The sequence below is a fragment of the Notothenia rossii genome (genome assembly GCF_949606895.1).
Source record: "Notothenia rossii genome assembly, chromosome: 5".
NCBI lineage: Eukaryota > Metazoa > Chordata > Actinopteri > Perciformes > Nototheniidae > Notothenia > Notothenia rossii.
The window spans coordinates 11,919,775-11,942,853 of NC_136903.1; the positions used below are offsets into that span (position 1 = coordinate 11,919,775).

Below are 23,079 nucleotides of genomic sequence, written 5' to 3' on the forward strand. Positions count from 1 at the left end.
TATTGCTCTTTTTTATTAAAGCTTTTTATTTACCTTTTTATTACCTTAAAAGTTAGGAAAAAACTTGCTACCCAACTGCTATTTCCCTTATTAGACTATTGTGACGTTGTTTATCTCAATGCTCCGAAATCTGTTCTAGCCCCGCTAAACATTGCTTACAATAGAATGTGTAGATTTATTCTCGGTTGTGATTTCCATACACACCACTGTGCACTGTACCTAAACCTCAATCTCCCTTCTCCTGATTTGAGAAGACATTTGCACTGGCTTGAGTTCATTTATAAAAGTTTCAACTTTAATTATCCCCCATATTTGAAACAGTATCTCTTTCGTTTTACATCAACCCACCAAGTTAGACATACCTCTCAGCTCTTCTTCACCGTTCCTCTAGTTAAAAAGGACATTGGCAAAAGAGCCTTCAAATGTAAAGCTCCTGCTGATTGGAATAACTTACCTGCTACCATCAGATCTCTCCCTACTCTGACTTTGTTCAAGCGTGCATTGTCGTCTCACCTCAAGGTTGAATGTTTTTGTATGACCTGAAGTACTTTATTTATTGTTTAAGGGTTGCTGAGGCTCCATCTTATTTCACCATCTTCTCATGAGATGACCCACCTATTGCCCATTTCTAAGTCTTTATTTCTAAGTCTTTATTGTTATGATTTTGTATATATAGTACAGCTACTCTACTTTACTCTACCCAATGATATGCATTCAATGTAACCGCCTATAATGTATTACCATGTGCTGTATGCTTAGGCTGAATGTTTGTAATTTCTTGGTTATTTCTTCCGATGTATGTGTGTGAATGTTGTTTGTATGTTGTACTTGTTTGTTATTTGTTTTCTTGGGACCCCCTTGAAAACGAGGTGATTCACCTCAAGGGGTTTATCCTAATAAAGAAATTTGAATATATATTTCTACAGTTAACATAATGCCTTGTGAATATCAGCAATGCATAAAGCAAAGACTGTATGTAAAGACCATAGGTAAAGACACATAAATGTCTCAATACAATTTAGCTTAATAGCATTCACTTTGAGGTAGTTCAACATTATAATCATTCATTTGAACTCTGAACTGTGCTACGCATGCGTATGCCAGTTTAAACTACAGCACCAATCTTGTTAGGATAATAAATAAAACCCTTATTTTGAAGACCGGTTCACATTATTTCCGGTGTGACTCCAGCTGTGAGCACATCCATAGCTGTGACACATCTCCTGAGATTCCCCCTGGTGACAGGATGAGGACAATTGTTCTGCTGTAAAATCTATCCGTATTTTATTTTTTTATTTACCGAGGAGTGGGAGGGACATATGGCAGAGGCAGGAAGCCCGGTGGCGTCCAGATGTTGCAGGGTTTCACGCCAATAGGATTTGCTGCCATGAAAGCAGGACATATCTACGTGAATAAAGATCAGAATTTAAGAGTGAACAAATAACTGACTTGCTTTAATCGTGTTCCAACCCTGAGCCTATTGGTAAATATATAAAGAACCAATCTAATATTTTTGAACTCCACTGTATAGAATAAAAGAATACGTGTAATCATAAATATTGTCAATTTGATCATGTGACATTAAAAGCAGATGTGGGTTATCATGGTTATCAGCATAGCAAAAGACAAAAGATGTACCTTTGTGCAGACAACGAGCATACAGGTATGGAGGACAGAACATGACATGAGTACAACATAAATACATGTATAAATACAGGAATACATACAGGAATACGAAAAATACACGAATAAATACATTTCAAGAAAAACTGAAATAAATCAATGTGGAAATAAATGAACATTAATACTTTGTTTATTTCTCTTACTCTTAAACATAATAATTGTCATATAACAGATTTAGGTCTTAAATTATAATTTAATAATATTAATCCTATTAAGAAATGGTAACAAAAAAGGAACATATATGATAATTGTTTAATTATAAAATATATTACAATTGTTTGAACAGGTCCTGTGATTTTGCTTTGATGAGGTCACACGGGGGGCGGCTCTTCTTGATGTAGTTCTCTTCCTGCTTCTCTGTCCTGGTTTCGCCTGAACAGCTGCATCAGCTCTTGATCCGACGAAAGACACAATGTCACATCAGACGGGCATACAAGGTAGATGCATTTCCCTCCTTTCAATGTCTCTTTCATTATGTCTTGTTTTGTGCGTGTGTGCCATTCTTGGGTGAGCGTTAAGTACCTCCAACAATTCATTGTACCCAGAAGCTAGCGTCAAGTTAGCTAGCCACTCCTAGCTAGCTGTGAGCTATCGTGCTGTGTCTGATGATCAGCGGTGCCCTGTTTGGGCACTTTAAGGCTTTAATCCCTGAGCATTTAGCCAGTTCATGAGCCACCTAAATCACGTCTAGTGCTACTCCATTTTATTCTCTACAATGTTGCAAAATGCTTTAGCTTCTCAGAATAAAGCTGTAATCCTGCAACGTTAGTTTATCTTTCTAGATAGATGGGCGACGCCTTCATTTAAACAAACTGCTGGCCTGGTAGACCAACGGTGTTCCAATACATTCACGAATAGCCATTACCTGCTCTGTGTTATAATAAAAATAGTCTTGACAAAGGGCGTGACATCCTGTTAAACATGGCAGCAACACCGCGGAAATGCTTGTCTGTTTTGAGGTAAAGCAACCTGCAAATTATATGAGTTAATAAGAGACAGGCACATGTTGTGACATTGGTTTTTCGTATATAGTTGACACTTAAATGAAATATGATCAGTTGTTTTGTTGGTATGTCTGTTTAACTCACCTGTCAAAGTCTGTCAAGTCTTAATATATCAGACTAAAGTTTTGAGTTATTATCTACATGTGTGCAGCAGAGGCTTATGCAGGGTGTAGTAGTCTAGGTCAAACTGCTGTCCACGCCTAACATGTACATACAACTAAACTAAATTCCTGTGTTTGAATAATAACACTGCCGTAGAAAAGCTGTGTAATAAATGATGGTATTTGACAATTGACCACATCGTCTATGTTATAGGGAATTGTTCCTCGCTTCCTGATATCAGAGAGATATTTGTATTGTGCCTGTATTTGGGTTCAAAGGTGGTTTGTGTTCTCATATCTGTAATACTGAAACCATGCAACCTTCTATGCATTGCAACAAATAATACACATTAAGTGTTTTACTGTGGGTTTAGTAATTGTTTCATTATTGCTTGATGAGGATATGACCAAATAATTTATAAAAATGTTCTGCTTGACTAGAAGTATGTTAAAAGGAAATAGGTTATTTCGAAGATTATGTTAATAAAGATACATATAATCAATAAAGCTTTATTTAGTGTCTAACATGCGGTAACCTGGTCCACAGGTTAGTAAGACTCACAACATGTTTAGGTGGAAACATTTTTAATCAGATGCTGAAAAAGTTTGTGTTAGCAGGAGTGTGCAGTTCATGCAGGCATCAGTTTCAAACCATAGAAAGTAACACCCTTCTGTCTTTTCACAGCGGGTAATGATGTGAAAGACATCTTTGCCAAAGCCAGGAATGGAGACCAATATCGAGTCATAAAGGTCGTCATTGAGGCCGGTAAGCAGTGTCCCAGGGTGTTTGTTTACAGCTCCTTCTGCCAAGTAAACACTTAACTCGTACTTCTTCTCAGACTTCTACTAGAGCTGACATTTCAACATTACTAACAAATCTGTGCACTGCTGACTGTGTTGTTTTACACATCTGCTTTCCAGAGCAGCTGACTATGGGCACCACCGGGAAAGCATCAAAGAAGTGGGACCAGGAGTATGATTCCTTAGTTGTGCCCCTCCTGGAGGACGACGTGCCCTGCTATGTTCTGTACCGGCTGGACTCCACCAACAACCAGGGCTACGAGTGGATCTTCCTGGCCTGGTCACCAGACAACTCAACTGTAAGAAAACTTAGATGAATCGCTTTTCAAGATTCAAAGCTTTTATTATCATGTGTACATAGCTACAGTGTAGATATGTCACACATCTTAGGTCACAGGCTGCTCCAACAGTGCAACTCAATACAACTGATTAAATAATGCAAGTAAATACAAATAGAATAGAAATAGTGCAACTTCACAGCATTTTGTCCTCCTCTGCTTTGAGCATCAGTTGGGCGGGGTTACCACATCAATACTGCATAAATGTAGGCAACAGACCTCTTAAAAATCTAAACACAGTCAGATTATGGTGCTCTCCAAATAACACGGCTCTTAGTTCAAACCTCTCATCTCTCGACTGAAAATCCTCGCACTCAGTGTTTCACGATTGTTGTTTTTTCTTGTCATGCAAATGTGTGTTTTGCATTTGCTGTGCTCTTGTCCCGTACAATGTAAGTCATTGTCATTTGGTTCCATCCAAACTTTTGGTGTTGTCACTGCGATCCAAAATAACCATGACAAATAGACATACGCATGTTGTTTCTGTCGCAGTGGAAAGAGGAATGTTACAAGGAGAGAACGATGCCAGAAAAAGCCATGTAGGGTATATGTGGCGCTCTAACTACATACTGCAATTTAATTTAAATTCACTTTCTGGGAGCCATATGCAAGCTTAACATTCCTGCCCTCTCTCCAAAGCACCTCGCTGCAGGCTGAGGCTTGCCTGGAAGTTGCATGATCCTTTCACAACCAGCTGTTAAACTGATTCAACTCCAACTCCAATGTATTTATTTATCCTATAATCAAGATTGTGTTAAAGAGGGCATTTAAAGGTACCCTAAGGAGTTTTCGACCACTAGTAGTGCTATGGCTCAATGTTTTATTTATAAGTAGGTTCCCTTTTTGCTACTTAGTTTTAATTAACAGGTGGTGTTAATGCTATGAAACAAATCAACAAAGGCAGGGAAGAAGATTGCTAGCATTTTATCAGGGATATAAACAATGCTGTGAGAAAACTGAAGTGTTTGCAAGAATATAATCAATCACTTAACACAGTTCTAATTATGTTCAGAACATAAATGTCTTTTCCAGCACAAAGCAAGAAGGAAAGATCAATAGGGAAATATGTTATCCTCTGAAGCTGCCAGATTTCAGCTCAAGAATGTTTGATTTTTACTAAATGAAAAACATTCTTTCACTTTTCTACATATTCTCAACAGGTGCGACATAAAATGTTATATGCTGCTACCAGAGCCACACTGAAGAAAGAGTTTGGGGGCGGGCACATCAAGGATGAGATTTTCGGTAACACAAAGGTAGGTCTTACAAGAGGAACCCATACTACTACCATTGTTATTCTCTGTTCTTACATCATCCACTAAGCTACAACTGCATTTGTTCGTGCAACTCTGTTTTGCAAAATGACAACGAATGATCCTTGAATCCTTAACCTTTGCGAAAAGCTCTTTTTATGCCCTTAAGCCTCAGTAACAAACCCTCAAAAGTTAAGCTTCAGCTTAATACATTTATGGAAACCAAAAGGACAAACGATGTGCCAGTGAGTCAAACTGTATTGCTGCATGATGTGTGATTGTGCTGTTATTTGCCCACCCAGGACGAAATGAATCTGAGTGGATACAGGAAATATCTGGCTGTCCAGGCTGCCCCCCTTCCCCTCACTGCTGCAGAGGAGGAACTGAGAAAGATCAAACTGAATGAGGTGTGAACACACACACACACACACACACACACACACACACACACACACACACACACACACACACACACACACACACACACACACACACACACACACACACACACACACACACACACACACACACACACACACACACACACACACACACACACACACACACACACACACACACACACACACACACACACACACACACACACACACACACACACACACACACACACGTACACACACACACACACACACACACACACACACACACACACACACACACGTACACACACACACGTACACACACACACACACACGTACAGACAACACACACACACACATACACATACACATACACACACACACACGTACAGACAACACACTTGGATTGAATTTCTTGGCTACTGTTCCCAGGCTTGTTGTCACACATAACCCATGGCATGTTGACACGTTGAATTGCCTGAGTCCGTTCTGAAGTGGCTGTTGTGCTTAGCAGGGCTTGTTCTCAGTTCTTAAAATAAATGACACGACGTCATCCTTTTTATCTGAGGTTTCAGAGGGGGGAAAAATAGCAGCTCACAGCAGTATTCTTCTTTAACACATCTGCTGTGTGTGAGGTCTATATCCCAGCAGAAACAGTCAGAGTATCAATGAAGGCCAGCGATGCGTCCTTCCAAACAGCACAAGGTCAGCAGCAGTGTGCATATGCTTGCCCCGGCAGTATCAACAGAGAAAAGATGCTGATGCATTAGAACAGCAGGATGTTGGCGGAGACGAATATATTAGGGCTTGGACAGCACATAGCTCTACGGCTACATACCAGTGGAATAACAGTCCACTCGTCACTTTTATTACTGCCATTCGGTCACTTTAAACGTTTAATAAGCATTATTCTGGTGTATCTTTTCTTTTATGTCAGTTCAAAAGACACATTTCAATTTTAAGCAAAACTAATGGACCATAAAGTAGACTGAAATATATTCTTGTTTGCATGTCTGAGCTCTTTATCAGTGTTCAAATATACATTTGAGAGAGCTTCATGCAAATGTGATTTCTCTGTAGTTATGAACACTCAGCAGTGATTCTGCGTGAAGCACAGGTGAGCTGTATCACTGTGCTTTTCCTTTGTTGTTGACAGAGAAGATAGTAATAATAATGTAACGGGATATCCTGCTAATGCTGCAGGAGTGTTTACACTGCAGACTGACTTTCACCAGACTGAAGAATGTCATCTGAAGTTTTACTCTTCGGACTTTGTGCTGCCGTTCCCATAAATGAACCCAAATGAACTCTTCTGCTTTTTTGAGAAACTACCTTTTCTAATTGCTGCTCTCCAGGCCTCACCACACAAACAACAACTGTCTTTCTTACCATATATGGAAGTGGTTTGAGAAGTGCACTTTCTCTCTCCAAAGTATGCTCAATTAAAGACAGCAGAGCAAAATGGGAAGTGAGGTTTGTGCTCGTCCCACTCGACCAGCTGTTGAAGGAAGATAATATAGCATTAATCTGGACCGCCTAGATGAAAAAGGGGCTTTGAAATGTTTATCATCGCTGTGCTTTGGAGACTGCCTGACTTTTACTAAGCAGATGGATAAAAGACCCGCAATCCTTTTTGGTATGCGAGGTAGCTACATCGGAGGCTCAATCATGTTTGCACGGCATTTCATTTTGTGGGAACAGAGCTCTAAAAATAGATTCAATCCATCAGAGTAATCCCCCCCAGCATTTCCAGTTTTCTGTCTGATTTGGTGGAGGCGCCTTGTCACTGCCGATACAAGCACCTCACGTAATCATCATGCTCCAGCAAGCTGCTTGTTGCACTTCTTACTTTCTGATGACAAGAAACGAGAAAAACGTTTATTATATTTTACTTATCCACAACTCTTTATCATGAAACTCCTGACAGGAAATGGATTTGCTTCCTGATATGATTGAATTTTAAGACCAGAGTGTTTTTCAAGAGAAGGATTTGTTCTGTTCTGATTGATAGGCAGCATGATGACATAATGTCACCACCTGTGTGTGTGTGTGTGTGTGTGTGTGTGTGTGTGTGTGTGTGTGTGTGTGTGTGTGTGTGTGTGTGTGTGTGTGTGTGTGTGTGTGTGTGTGTGTGTGTGTGTGTGTGTGTGTGTGTGTGTGTGTGTGTGTGTGTGTGTGTGTGTGTGTGTGTGTGTGTGTGTGTGTGTGTGTGTGTGTGTGTGTGTGTGTGTGTGTGTGAGGTCAAGAACATGTTAGAATCCACATACTCACTGTTTACCACAGAGTCCAATTCTAGATTCAATAATGAACTTGGTTGTTTGAGCACATATCTGTATAAATATGCCTCTTAATAAAGAAGAAACCTTTTTGAATGTACTGAATAAAGTAATAATAAATGCCACCTATGTGTTATCTATTTCATATTTGCTCATTAATGTGTCTATGGCAGGATGATAGGAAGCTGAAGTGCCTCTTCCTGTTTTTTGTGATGTGTTCAGGTGCAGACGGACATCAGCGTGGACACCAAGCAGCAGACTCTGCAGGGAGTGGCCTTCCCTATCCACCAAGACGCTATTGCAGCACTTGAACGTTTTAGGGACAAAAGAGTCAATTACGTACAACTGGTGAGTCCTTAAGAGCAAATCATTAGTCAGTTTGACCTTTGCTCCATCAATCATTGGATAAACAAATCAAGTCTCTTTCCTTTCATTACATTTTGCTGGGAGAGATAGGCTCTTTTTGGTCAGGAGTTGTTTACAGACCGACACAATGACTTACTCATTTTGCCCAAAAAGCCTTTGTCCTTCTCATTGAAATTCAAAGGCTTTATGTCACAACTCAGATCAGATCATCGCCAAGTACAAAGGAATAATTGTGTCTCCGTTCCCTTTTTTGTCTGTTATCCTAAAAGCTTCTCAAGACAGCCGAGTGTTTGATGTATTTATCTAACAAAGGCATTTGGATAGTAAATGTTCCACCTCAGAGCGAGGGAAATGCTTGATTTCATTCACTCGCCCCACACAGATGTTCCTAATTTTGTCTAGAATTCCAAGCAGGAACTACATGGTCACAAGCGCATGCCACCAACCTCGTGAGTAACTTTTCCATTCCTTTGTCTACAGGAAGTAGACGCTGAGAAGGAGCTGATTCGGTTGTCCAACACTGAGCCAACAGAGTTGAAAGACCTGCCACTGAGAATCCCTAAAGAATCTGCACGTTACCACTTGTTCCTCTACAAACATTCCCACGAAGGCGACTACCTAGAGTCCACAGGTGATTCGATTCTCACAACTTATCATGAAAAGTCAACACACCCTCTATTCTTTCTATACGACTACGTTTTTGATGTTTCTAATTATTTTTTGTGTTTGCTTTTCTAATTGTCTTTTCTTCCCTTTGCAGTGTTCATTTACTCCATGCCCGGGTACAACTGTAGCATCCGAGAGAGGATGCTGTATTCCAGCTGCAAAAACCCCTTGGTGGACATGGTGGAGCACAACCTCCAGATCGAGATTGAGAAAAAGGTGAGACTATCCATCATGATAAAATACTTATGGCATACCAATCTTCGTACTTTTTTGTCACAAACTTTAAGCCCTTAAAACCTTCTTTAAATCCTGATTATTTCTCAAAATATTTCTAATTAATAGGCGACAATCAAAGTTAGAATTCGGAACGAACATAATTAGGTTTCATTTATTAATGATTAGGTCAGTTTGTGTTTGGTTTGATCTAGAGCTGCAACAATTAGTTCACCCTCAGGAACATTTTCAGCAACTATTTGGATACTTTTCAATGAAAAATGCTGCAAGTTCACTGGTTCAAGCGTCCTAAATACTTTACACTGTCATATACTGTAAATGGAACTATTTCAACTCATATTGAATTTTAATTGAAGTTTTTATTGACAAAGCAAAAATAATTAGTTGATGAAGATTTTTTTGACTGGGAAGCATGACCGTCACATTTTTTCATTTATGTATCCCTCACTTTGAACCAGTGAGAAAATCACAGACACGAGACAGAAATCCCTTAAAAATCCAAACCTTTCAAACTTTTTAAAGTGGATTGAGTAAATGTTTTTAGAGTCTTTAACGGGACAATTTGCCTCCTGATGTGGTTTCAGTGCTAAAAAGTGAATTCATGAGGTTATTTGTAGGGCTGTCAAACGATTACAAATTGTAATCAGATTAATCACAGCTTAAAAATGAATTAATCATGATTAATCACCATTCGAACTATGTCCAAAATATGCCATTTCTTTAAGTGTATTGTTGTGGGAGTGGAAAGATAAATGAAAGAAGGCGGATATATCCATTTAACATACAGTATTTATGTTTATTATAAAATGTTTCTGTGTCAAAATGAAAGACAACCCACACACCTATCAATCATCAAACCGTGGGGTCTTAATTCATTACGTGTTGATTTCTATCAACGGGGGGGGTACTTCAGGAAAGTCGACGGGGGGGAGGGCTAGTGGAGTACTTCGTGACCACAGAGCGTGAACGTTGTGATCAGCTGTTTTAGCGCAGTTCTCCAGTGAAGGGGGGGGAGTCTCCCTCCGCAGCCGGTTGGCGTAGTTTTGGCACAATTCCGTTGTACAGACCGACGTTAACAGCAGCCCTGTCTGTGCACACGGAGACCGACTCTGTCGTCGGGTGATCCAACCGCCTTCTGGAAAAGCTTCACAAGTACGTCGGTACGCAAATGCGCTTTGTGACACAAGTGACGGTACGCATTTCAGATTACGCACATAGCCGTGTACCAGTTATGTGCACCCCTGTACTACAGCAAAAGTATTCTCCGTCGGGACTTGCTGCAACAACACCACGCCGTTATCTTGATTCTGATTGGCCAGAAGATATTATCAAAGATGTTCTATTGAGAAGACGATCACTACGTGACACAAGTTTTCAAAACCGTTTCTGGTCTTCGGTATTTCCAGACAAGTGGCTGCTGAAATCAATCTTACTAACTGCTGTCTGTGCAATTTACTCGGCGCCAGTTGGCAGACTTTATTTTGCTTACTTTAACATCATTTTTCATGGTGGGGCTAAGCCATTTCTTACCCTGGCGCTGCCACTGGTGGGATGTATGGGGCGGGCCATTCTGCACATGCGTTAAATATTTTAACGCAATTAATTCAAAAAATGAATTACCGCCGTTAACGCGATCATTTTTACAGCATTAGTTATTTGTTTAGTATAGCATAAAGAGTGTGTTTTCTGTTTCGAAGATGATATTCGAAACAGATGGTCACCACAAAGTAGAACCTTTAATACTTCAAAAGAACATGCTTTGCTTAAGGAGTTTTTGATTAAGCTGTGTCTGCAAGTGCATCTGCTCATATGTTCGGTCTGTTTCCCAGTTGGAGATCGACAACGGGGATGAACTGACCGGTGACTTCCTGTACGAAGAGGTTCATCCCAAGCAGCATGCACACAAGCAGGCCTTCGCCAAGCCCAAAGGCCCCACCGGGAAGAGGGGCGTACGCCGCATCACCCGACCCACCCCAGAGGGAGAGGAGAGAGATTAAACAGACCTCAGCACCACCCACCTCCACCCCGAGCACGTTCCACAGTGGAACATTCCTGCAATGGGGGAAATCATATTTGAAACGCTTGTTTAAAAGAATAAGACGACAACCTCAAACGCCCGTAAACATCCCCAGAGACCCAACTATGCACGCCAAGGACAACTGAGCAATGACACACTTCAGAATTTTCCATTTGTAGCCTGCCAAATGGAAGCATATTCATATATGTTAGTGCAGTCACAACTATTCACAAAGATTTTAAAAGAGGCCCAAACAAAGTCAAATGTGAGTTTCCCACATTGTTGCCAGCTCTAAGACTTTACAAAGTATCAATGTGACTAATGTGAACTTGCGCCAATATGATAAAAAAAAAACATTCTGAGTTCACATGCTTGAATTCTTAACTTGCATTCCTTAAGTCTGTGTCAATTAATGTTTTTGTGTCTAATATGTTGAAATTGTCTCCTACTGTTTGCACAATGAAGTGCTCCAAAGCAGAAAAAGTTATCCCACTTGTGTCTATTGATTCCTTTTAACAGTGCATTTTATATTTGGAAAATTGACTTCTTTTTTGATATTACTGTGGTTTACATGAAAAAAATCATCTGCTGAGAAACTTATTTTTCTATGCAAGTGCTGTAAATGTACATATTGTAGCTGTGTGATGCTATATGATTAAGAAACAGTCTAGTCTGTGTTGGTGAGGATCACAGTGGAAAGACCCAGTGCTTCCAGAAATATTCGATCAGTACATCTCAGATTTCACTCAGAGGAAGCTACTCCAACTTTGCTGGTTCCCAAACAGGAGGGCAGCCGAGCAACCGGATAGGAAAGGGAATAATATACTTATTACCTTGATGAAAATGTTGCCACATCCACTGGTCTACTGATTAATATTAGGCAAACTACTTAGCTCACCTCATGTCTGAAGGGAAAATCACTTCCTGTATATTCATACTTTGTCATTCTAATAGAAAATAAAATCATGTTCGGTCTTATTTGTTTTCTTACCAATCTTTCTTTTAACGAAGAAAAAATAAAATATTTAAATCACACATTTTCTGTTTCCTTTTATTCTTTTTACAATAAATACATTATGTGGACACTGTAATCGTAACAGACACTTTCAGTATTTTTAAGACATTCAAATAGCAAACGTGGCAAAAACAATCTCATAAAATGCTGTAGAAAAAAAGTAAATCAAGCTACTTCTTAGAAATATAGTAAATCATTCATAATAAAATACAAAAATGCCATTTATTACTGAATTCTTATTTGAGTATTGTGTTCTGTATACAACACTTTTTGTCAGTTACAGTCAACACGTAAAAAAATTCTGCGCCCGGTGACGTGAGAAGGCTCATAAAGCTTGGATCTTTTCTGGGATGCTGTGCTTCAATCCTGTGCTCTAAAATCCAGTGAAATGCTTTTGACAACTCCTTTCAGTTCCAACAGGACCTGTTAAGAAATATATTTATATGAATAGCTCAAATAGACAGTCTACAAATAAAAAGACAAACACTTTAGTTTTGAGTATTTTCATGCAGAGAATAAAACCTTATATAAAAAACATTGTCTTCTTAACAATATTATTAACATGCCACACTGTTAAACGTAGTAACATGTTCCTTTAATAGGATTAACAGGGGAATTAAACATTATTTATTTTAAGATGATCTCTTATGCAGCGTCGTGTCCAAACCCAAATCCGCAGCTGAAAATAGTCCCTAAACAAATGTACTATTTCCTCTTGTTTGAAGGTTTTTCCAAACTAAAGTGCAACATTGTTAAAGGAAATTACACTGAATATGTATGTTTCCTAAGATTTATATATTCAGTATACTTCGATGAATCATGTGAGAGCTACAGCCAGGCTGGGGAAGTCAAGACGGTGCAGACAGATTAAGACATTGATCGATGTGGTTGTATTATGGGATACGGTGAGACCTTCTCCACCAGACTTATCAATGCGCCTGGAACTGATTATACAGGTATTTCCCTCAAGGTGACACAGAAAGTGTTGCACAGTAGCTTCAACTTTAAATCTGAATATCTGCCGTTATCTCTCCCCACTGTCTGTACCTGTTTGATGACTGGCCGTCTGTTTTTCCTGTCGTGGAGGCAGTTACAGGCCAGAGAGTACACACTCTCCACCTGGCTCATCTCCCAATCGCTCATCTTTTTGTCCAGGAACTCCTCCAAAGTCAGATCTTCCTCTTCATCATCTATATCATCCTTCACCTCCATCTGGGAGTGGAGGGGATGAAAAATCGCACTATATGTGACTTACGGCAGTGATAAACAATATTGCTTCCACTTCCACTAAGCATTATTGCTTCAATCATGTTGGGGAATTAGATTTCTAGTGTCCCTTTTCATTTGGACACTCCAAAATATACTGTACATTTTGCCCAGCACAGGTGAAACTAATTAAAATCTCTCTTTGACTACCAACTGATACCGAGCCTTGACTAATTAAAGGTTACATCTCGAGTAAGCTGTTATCATAAACTTGAGCTTGATAGATTCACAGAGAAAGCCTCCTTTGTGCTGCTCACCAAGAACTGTGGCTCGCGGTTTTCATCGGCTGGCGAGAGTCCAGACAATATTTCCAACAACACCTGTAGATGGCAGAGAGATGGGGTCAATCACGTTGCTCTGGATGTCACAAAAAACTTTATTACTCCACCATGTGCCAGGTAGCTTCACAGACACTGTAGTGTTTGCACAGCTGTCCATATAGGCTGTACATACTGCACTGTATAGAAGGTCAGGAGGTTTTACACACTGCTGATCCCATAAAACAATCTACTAATGTCGTACGATGGATTATATGTTTGATATTTACAGCTACTAATACTCAGCTGTGGCCCTTCACTGATTCGTAGGCAATAATAGACATTACGTAACATAAAGCTCTATTTTCACAAATGTGAAGAAATGTATACGCTAATATTTATGTCCTGCAATTATGTATGTGTCAGTACTTTGTGAGAACCTTGCACTTAAGTAAACTGCTGAGTTGTTTTTACATTTTACATTACAGTTGCAGTTTTTTTTTCTCCCAGACATAATATCCAGTCAATGTGTGTGTGCATGCATTTTGGGAGTGTGCAGAAAGCCTACCACTCCAAAGCTGAAGACGTCAGACTTTGATGTGATCTGTCCTCTTAGCGCTTCAGGTGCCATGTATGCACGGGTTCCCACAATCCTCTCCGTCATCATGGTTGTTGACGTCCGCTTGGCCGATGCCCTCGTCAGCCCAAAGTCTGAGATCTTAGCCATAAATGTTTCATCTAAGAGGATATTTGCACTGACAAGAAGAAAATAAAGATTACAGTACAGCAGGAGGTTAGCTTACCTTAGCACAATTCATGGAAAGAGCTAGCATAGCTTTGCCATACGTCGACAACATCCACGTACCAGTTCACTAGAGCTCCTATAATAAATAAGCATATATTGATACAAATATATATAAAGTGCTTGTTCAGTTATAAAGACATTTAACTTGTTTATCTTTATGCCCTGAATTGTAGAAATAGACGGACATTTTGAAAATAATACGGAGATTGAAGCCCCTCTCATATCCTTTTGTTGTGAAGTTGTTATAAGCCTAGCATGTATCAGAACTGTAAAAACAACATGAACAATAGAATAGTTCTTTGAAACTAAAAACAAATTGTATTTCCCAAAATGTTTAATTATTATATTAGGAAAAGATCATTTAATTAAAAGGCATGACAATGAAGATACACCTCACTGTATGTACCTTTTAACGTCTCTGTGGACATGATGGTTGTTGTGCAGATACTCCAAGCCTCTCGCTGTCCCTTCAGCTATCAAGCATCTCTGCCGCCAGTACAGAGGAGGGCTTTCATCCTGAATGGAAAAAAAGCAAATAATGAATTCATCTGTGTAAAGTAAAGCACAGGTGATAGAAGCAAGCAACAGTTGAGATGCTTACCAAGCAAGCGATTCGGTCTAGCAGAGAACCGTTGACCATGAGGGGATACACCAAACACGGGTGCTGACCATCAGAGGAAAATCCAACCATGTCAACCAGGTTTTCATGTTTCAGCCTGTGGAACAAACTGTCTCATCAAACCAGATCTGTAATTACAAATAAATGAATCTATGTTGACGTCAAAGAAAAATGTCAAGCAAGTTGGGTAATACCCTTATTTCCTTGCTTGCTGAGTTTTAATCAAACCCCATGGTCGCACAAAAAAACTACTCTGAAAAGTATTTGCATTTCCGATTGAACCAATATCTTTATCGACCAACTCCATTCATTGTCCATTTAGTAATTACAATAACTGGCTAAAAGTATCTATACAATCTGAATGTATATGTCGGTCCTAAGCTAAACGAAGGCTGCTTTTACAAAACCTTGAACCAGCAGAAACAGCTTGTTGGCTCTAGCATATAAAACATAATGGTTATGAGGTGGCTGTGAGTCATCAAAATCAACCTGATCAACAAGGATTTATTTTAGAGAGAAGATAAAACGTACACTTTCAGAGTCTGGATCTCTTGGTTGAACTGAACTTGCAGCTCTTCCAGGGAGATGTCCTCCATCTAAATCAGATAGTATGTTATGTTGTGATTTGCAAAATGAGCATAAGTATAATATTGCCATAAAACGTTTTAAACTTACAGGATTGAGCTTTTTCACAGCAACGGGTTTGTCATTTAGGAGACCTTTGTACACAGTGCCAAAGCCTCCCTCTCCCAGTCTGCTGCCGCCGTCTGATATTGGCCGGTCATCAAAATTGCCTGTGATCTTCATCAGCTCATTGTAGAGGAAACTGGAGACACCTAATGAGGAACACAGAAAAGTTTCATTATAAGTCATGTAGTTGAGCTCCCATTGCTGCCACCTGCTGGTCAATTTAGTAAACGTACACATTCCCATAGAAATGTAGAAATATAGATGTCAGGAACCAAGATAGCTTTTTTTTAGTAGTGGAACTAAATTATTTTACTCAGGTACAATTATTTGTAATTTTTTACAATTCCAATTATTTCTTTTATTTAAAAGCTAAAGTCTTAGGTTCCTCTGCAGATTAACATTTTCCACACAAAACATGTTCATAGTAGTAAGATATAATATATTTTAAAAGATGAACTCCATACAATTTATAAAGTACATTACTTTTACTTTTGGATATTGAATGAAGTACTTTTATTTGTATTGGAGCAGTTCTAAACTGTGTAATTAAAGTCAAAACATGCACTTTATTTACACAAAACTGTGTTCTTAAAATCTATGATTGCAAGTTGATGTTTTCAACTTGCAATCACATATTGTTTAGTGCCATATGCAACACAATCAAAAACGAGGGACTCTGTATGCATAAACATGTAATATTTATACTAGCCTCTCTACAGTTGGGTTTGTAAACATAACTAAGTTACCTGTGTGTTCTGGTTCACTGCTCTCCAGCATCTGTGTCTGCAGAACAGAGCTCTCAGCTGGTGGCCGTGTCTCTGTGTCTTCCAGGAGTCTAGTAGGAGCAGCGCTGTTCGTTTGTACTGCTTGAGGGGCCTGCTGTATCTCTGGTAAAACATCCTCTTCCACTGTGTCTGGACAAAACATTGAATACGTTATTTTGTTGATATGGCGCAGTAGTCTTAATATCTTAAATTGGTTGTTGATACTGAGATGGGCATTTTTACAGATTATTTAAACAACACAATTTAAAATAAATACGTTTTTTGTATGTTGCTCATTTCTGTGTAGATGTTAGATAGTAGTAGGCCTACTTTTCAACTTTTGTTTTGAAACTAGTATTGTAAGTCATAATGTAATTCCTCAGAAAGCAGACACTTTTATTGCATGTCACAACAATGTCATTAACAATAAGTATGTTTTTCTCTTTGGTGATTGTTTTTATATATGAATAGAATGTATGTTTATACATCTGCAATTAAGAGGTGTCTCTTCCCTCTCTATGGCATTCATGCTTTTGTACATAGCCCTTAATATGCAAAACACCTGGAACTGATTAATTATTGAAGTATAGATGCATGTATTCTATCACTTACTGATTTGATTTAATTGGAAAACTGTTTTGATGGGGATGATGTATGTTTTGAGAATTTGTGATTTAAGAATTAGAAAATATTGTCAAATGTAACAGGCCACTGATGATACATAGATAGGCTTTGTTTATTTCATAGCCTGGGATTATCATTATACCGTTTTGTTTTAAATCAGGTAGCAGGATATTAGCAGCAGCCAGTAACTTGTGACTCTTCAAAATGTCCACCAGTTCACCCACTGTACTGTTGGTGGTCCCCCAGTCAGCCAGCAGAGCCACCGTGGGACTTTCCCCCTGTGCCACAAGCCTTTCAAATCTCCTGAGAAACAAATACATCACATACATATATGAAATATTGTATTAATAAAGAAAATAGACGAATAGATAAATGGATATTCTAGCATTCTCGACCTTAACTGAAACAATAACAAAGCAAATACACCAGCTATATTCACCTACCTGACATGATGCTGTGAGTACCCCAACTCCCCACTCGGCTTCCGTATCGACACAATAACATCTTTCCACCTGTCCTGGGGATCCAAAAAGTCGGACAACTTGCGACGCAAACTATAACTGAGGTTTCGGATGTAAGTAGCGGAAGTTATTAAGTTATTCATCCTACGACAAAATAATGACACAACCTGTTGGACAGTTATTCTAACATGGTGTGCAACTTACAACGCCGCTCTGGGTGTTAATTATCCGTCGTTAAACCCATGAAATAAAAGACAATATCAAACATTTTGCTCACGGTTTGGTACAATGTGTAAACTTTCCAATATTGAGCAACTTCCTTAAACGTAACACAAGCAGGCCGGCCCCCTTCAAGTCTCCACCTCCATGCGGAAATACGTACAGTCTATGGGAAATACAAGCAGTGATGGATATGAATAAAAGGTTCACTTTGTACTGTGTGCCCCCGGATGTTGGTAAGATCACAGTTTGTGCACTCTGTAGATGTGTTTGAGTTAGTTAGTTTAGTTAACGTTATCTTTCCTGTTTTTGAGGAGAGAAACAGAAAGACAAACATTATGCTGTGCTTTCAATGCCCATGTGTTTGTAGTATGACAGTGGCCTCCAGTGGACAGTAACCAGATGTCACGTCTGAAACCAGCCTGAGATTTGGTGTTGTTTTGTGATATGAGTATTGCATAGGTAATTTATTTACAGGGATAACTCTAAGTGGAAATCTATGTTTGATAACTAGAACATAGGAGTGCCTCCTTGCATCAAGATAGATCTTGCTTGGGGGGAACTGCAGAGAAAATGGTAGAACAATCAAGAGGTCCAGATCAGACCCAAATCCAGGACTGGAAAATGTGTAAGTGCTTATATGTGTATATATATATTACATCTTACATTCATTCATATATTAAAACGTGTCTATCATGCACATAAACATATCTTTTCAACTTGGAAAGAGGAGTATAGTTTCTATGTTCTAACTGGACATGCTATAACTGAAGCAGGAAGCAACTGATTTAATGAATTATCTGATTTAATTTAACTGAAGTAGCATTTAAGAACTGACTTTGTCCTTTTACATGAGATGTAACTTTAGAACAACCATGTCCAGATAGCTTTGATTGTGAATTGTACCTTTTCATTGTGTTGCTCCTTCATCATTCTCTCTCTCTTTTTATCGGCAGTACTTGGTCTGTTCTTACCCCCATAGATGTGGATTTATGAGTGATATGGCTGGCTGAATACAATCAGGTAAGAACCAAACAACACAACAGAACAAAACAACCAGTCTTGATTTCCTTTTTGAAACCCTCAAGCTGAAAACAAACTCATCACACCCAACACCGTTAACAAATTGGCAGACAAATGAAAGCATTTGCTCTAATGTCCTCAGAGTACATTTTGTCTCTGTGCACTCAAGCAGTTATTGATATGTTTATGGTGTGTTTGTTGCTGATTACAAAGTTTGTATAATTGTGATCAGTTCCATGTGGACCCGGCTGTCAGGCTGGATGGGTGGAGTTGTGAACTGCAAGGAGTGTGTGAAGACAAATGTCTTTTTTTTAACCAAGCAAGGGAAATTATTTTATTTAGATGAAATCACAAGGCACGTTTATTATACTTAACACTAAAATCAAACACAAAAACAAAGCTATTATGCTATATGCTTACATGTATAGCAATGCTAACATGTTGATATTTAGCAGGCATGACGTCTAATGTTTATCACTCCTCTTCTCCTTGTACACAAACTCGCTCGGATCTGTCATTAGCCCGCATGGTTTTTCATACCACTGCTACGCTGACGACACCCAATTAATTCTGTCCTTTCCCCGCTCAGAGGCCCAGGTCGTCGCACGCATCTCTGCTTGTCTAGCTGACATCTCTCAGTGGATGTCTGCTCATCACCTCAAGCTCAACCTTGACAAAACTCAACTGCTTTTTCCTTGCTGGAAAAGATTGTCCCACTCTTGACCTAACAATCAACATCGGCCCCTCTGTTGTTTCCCCGACTCAGACTGCAAGGAATCTGGGTGTGACCCTAGATAACAAACTGTCCTTCACTGCAAATATAGCTGCTACAACCCGCTGCTGCAGATACACTCTTTACAACATCAGGAGGATACATTCCCAGCTGACCCAGAAAACAGCGCAGGTTCTGTTCCAGGCTCTCGTCCTCTCACGCCTAGACTACTGCAACTCCCTCCTGGCTGGTCTACCTGCATGTGCCATCCGACCTCTGCAGCTCATCCAGAATGCAGCGGCTCGTCTGGTCTTCAACCTTCCAAAATTCTCCCACACCAATCCGCTCCTCCGCTCCCTTCACTGGCTTCCAGTAACTGCTAGAATCCACTTCAAGACAATGGTACTTACGTACCATGCTGCGAATGGATCTGGCCCTTCCTACATCCAGGACATGGTTAAACCGTACAGGTACACCCCAGCACGTGCACTCCGCTCTGCATCAGCCAAACAGCTCGTTGCACCCGCACTGCGAGGGGGACCCAAGTTCCCATCAGCAAAAACACGTCAGTTTGCTATCCTGGCTCCAAAATGGTGGAATGAGCTCCCCATTGAAATCAGGACAGCAGAAAGCTTACACATCTTCCGGCGCAGACTGAAAACTCATCTCTTTCGACTCCACTTTGAGCGATAAAATTACTAACAAAGAACTATTAACAAAGCACGTATATACTAATAAAGGACTGGCTTATCTAAAGCCAGTTGAGTAGCACTTGAAATGTTTTGGCTCTATGAAACCTGATGTACTTATATGATTCTGTTTTCTTCAAGTTTGTATCTTCCTGGTCGAGTGTACTTATTGTAAGTCGCTTTGGATAAAAGCGTAAGCTAAATGCAATGTAATGTAATCCCTTTAGCTTAACCTGTTAGCATGTTAACATTTGCTAATCAACACTAAACCATTCCGACTGAGACTGATGGGAATGTCATTATTAGTTTTATGATTAACCGTGAATGGTTCATGAATGTCTCGATTAAATTTCATGACGATCCATCCAATAGTTGTTGAGATATTTCAGCCTGGACCAAAGTGTTTGACTGAACATGTAAGCCAACCATTGAGTCGCGCTGCCAGTATGGCTCAAAAACGTTTGAAAACATTTGTGCTATTGAACTATATTTTGTGGCATCTAGCTATTGTTAGTTGAATGCACTAGTTGAACCAATGAATGTAACATAACAGCTCAAACTACATGATCTGGAAACTATGTAAAGGTACACATACAGTATTGATGCAATTAAAAAAACTGATGAAATTTTTTAGCACTATCGCCCCAAAGCATATGGCCATCACTAATGCAGCCTCACCGGACATTTTCCACAACACACGCACAATAAATCATTGTACGTCTTACTTTGTCCTCCTGATGATGACAAGCAACTTTTATATGATTTATCCCAGCTGAGCATCATTTCAGTTTTATACTGCGGCCAACACAGTATGATAATGTAATCTGAGAAAGTCCAGTTTATTCTGCTTTTAGGGAAATTGGATCACACTAAGCATGATAATATAATCAAAGCCGTCTTGTAATTATTTAGTGAGTCATAAACTAAGAGAGACTACAGGCTTTTCCCTAATGGACTTTTTATATCTTCTGACAATGCATGCACATGGACTGCATTACATGAAAAGAAGACTTCACCACATGTGTAAACAAACTGCAATTAAGTTATTTTGTGTGAAACAGAATAATGAGAGCCATTACAGTAATTGTGGTGGCCAGTGTATCCCTGAGGTTTGAAACAGGCTTTCACAAACACATCATTCTGAGTTTATGAGCTTAATGGGAGCTCATTGGTGGTTGTTTTGTCATGAAACAATTTTGTTTTATGTGTGTGTACGCATGTGGGTGCATTTGTGTGTGTCTGTGTGACTTTATGAAAGTGACTGTGTGCATCTGCACCTCTGTAGTGTATGTGTGTGTTACATTTGGGTGTACACACAAGCCAGAGGGGGGTGAGCAGTTGCCTGTTAAATCTGTAAAACAAAGAAATTGCCTGGTGCCCAAGGGACCTTCAAAGGCTCCTCACATTTGACGAGAGCTGCAACCACAAGCTGCTGGGCTCTCAGATTAATGCTGTCATTGCATCTGCTGGTGTGGGATACCCCTCACACCTGTGTGTAAGAGATTCTTTGAAGTGCCTTCATCTCCTGCATGCCTCCTCTAACCTTAGTGGCAGAATCCCAACATCGCACACACAGTTCACACGCAGAGACAGGGAGCAAGGCCAAACTCTGGGCTCCCCTGTGGTGAGCTGGGAGATGGGAGTGAGCGGATGTGGAGGAGGGAGGAGAGAGTGTGAGGAGAGGAAAAAAACAATAGCCTTAGATTGAGGGAGAAGAAGTAGCAAAGCAGAAAAGTGTTTAAAGGATAAACAGAGGGCACATAACAAATATAAGAGGAGAAAAGTAGGAGTGCTATTGGATCTGAAAGTGAGAAAGGAGAAGGGTTGTGAGGGAGAACGGAGAGGGAGAGGTCCCCTGCGGGTTGGGAACAAGGGCAGAGGCGGGAGAAGTGCCAGAGTGGCTTAAATCACCATGGAGAAACTCTGCAGGTGGAGGAAGTGATCAGAGGAAGTCATATGACGTCCAGGAAACCTCCAGGGTAAACAAGGACAGATGAGAGCTGGTACTCCACACATTGGGATTGTAGTACGCCCCACTTTGCGCCCCTCGTATATTATCATCTGTTTTTCCGGCAGTCTGTAGAAAAAACCTTGGTTTTGAAGGTATTCCCCAAAACCCTGTGACTCTCCTTTTTGATCAGATTACCGAAATAATTTGCTGCACAATAAAACTAAAATGATAATCCAAAATATTTTTTTTATGAATTTATTACAAAAAGAAGAATATAAATGTGAACATGGAAAATATTACCAAGATAAATACACATTCTTATAAATAAACCATTTAAATATTTTTGTCATTCAAATATTTGTATTTGAAACAAAATGATTTGCATGTTGTTGAGTATTTGGAAATAATCTTAAAGTGTGGTTTTCATTGTAGAACAATTCAAATGTTTAGCAAACAAACCTTTTCTTAATCAAATCCCCTTGTAATCTTATTAGACCTGAGTACATACAGTATAAGATAAACTATAAAGTTTACTCATGAACAAATACAAAATATGTAGTAAAAGTAAGAAAGCCAGGTATAATAATAAAAAAGGTTATTTGCCCTGTGTCTCCAGCACAATCATAATACATTAGCAATTTCCCTTGCGCTACATACCGCTTATTGGCTGTACGGTTTGTAAGTAATTAAATGTTCATCAGCCAAAATAAGACGGCACAGCCAAACACCCCCTGATGTATTTCTGCAAGCGTGGCTTTGAGTAATTACAGCTTCAGACAGGTGCGTCCGACTCATTAGGGCAACACTGGCAGATTTATGTGCACAAGTCAATACCGCAGAGGTGATAAGTGATGTGTACAGTCGC

General features: G+C 39.6%; 3 protein-coding genes and 1 long non-coding RNA gene across 5 annotated transcripts in view; 2 read left to right on the top strand and 2 right to left on the bottom strand.

The window, feature by feature from the left end:
- The window catches only part of tmem117 (transmembrane protein 117), a 42,620-nt gene extending 41,144 nt beyond the window's left edge, over positions 1-1,476 (bottom strand). The window contains exon 1 of the mRNA XM_079683540.1: positions 1,301-1,476. The gene's annotated coding sequence lies outside the window, so the exon portion shown is untranslated. The remainder of the gene's footprint in view (positions 1-1,300) is intronic.
- A 495-nt stretch (positions 1,477-1,971) lies between these two features.
- twf1a (twinfilin actin-binding protein 1a) lies at positions 1,972-12,154 on the top strand. Its single transcript, XM_079683551.1, has 9 exons — positions 1,972-2,120; positions 3,474-3,554; positions 3,710-3,888; positions 5,088-5,183; positions 5,483-5,587; positions 8,059-8,184; positions 8,683-8,833; positions 8,963-9,084; positions 10,932-12,154. The coding sequence occupies exons 1-9, from the start codon at positions 2,096-2,098 to the stop codon at positions 11,097-11,099; spliced, it is 1,053 nt and encodes a 350-aa protein (XP_079539677.1). The 5' UTR covers positions 1,972-2,095; the 3' UTR covers positions 11,100-12,154.
- Positions 12,144-17,926, bottom strand: irak4 (interleukin-1 receptor-associated kinase 4). 2 transcript variants are annotated; one of them, XM_079683543.1, is made up of 11 exons: positions 17,603-17,926; positions 17,302-17,462; positions 16,518-16,679; positions 15,757-15,917; positions 15,613-15,677; positions 15,064-15,178; positions 14,869-14,978; positions 14,226-14,412; positions 13,658-13,720; positions 13,182-13,346; positions 12,144-12,557 (listed from the first exon to the last, which is right to left on the bottom strand). In XM_079683543.1, the coding sequence occupies exons 1-11, from the start codon at positions 17,761-17,763 to the stop codon at positions 12,495-12,497; spliced, it is 1,413 nt and encodes a 470-aa protein (XP_079539669.1). In that variant the 5' UTR covers positions 17,764-17,926; the 3' UTR covers positions 12,144-12,494. The 2 variants fall into 2 exon arrangements, with proteins under 2 accessions (XP_079539669.1, XP_079539668.1); XM_079683542.1 differs by having other exon boundaries at positions 16,518-16,685; positions 17,603-17,925.
- Positions 17,927-17,984: 58 nt separating this feature from the next.
- LOC307040580 lies at positions 17,985-21,063 on the top strand. Its single transcript, XR_013808531.1, has 3 exons — positions 17,985-18,467; positions 18,796-18,862; positions 19,452-21,063. It is a non-coding gene; the product is annotated as an uncharacterized lncRNA (long non-coding RNA).
- Positions 21,064-23,079: the final 2,016 nt, after the last annotated feature.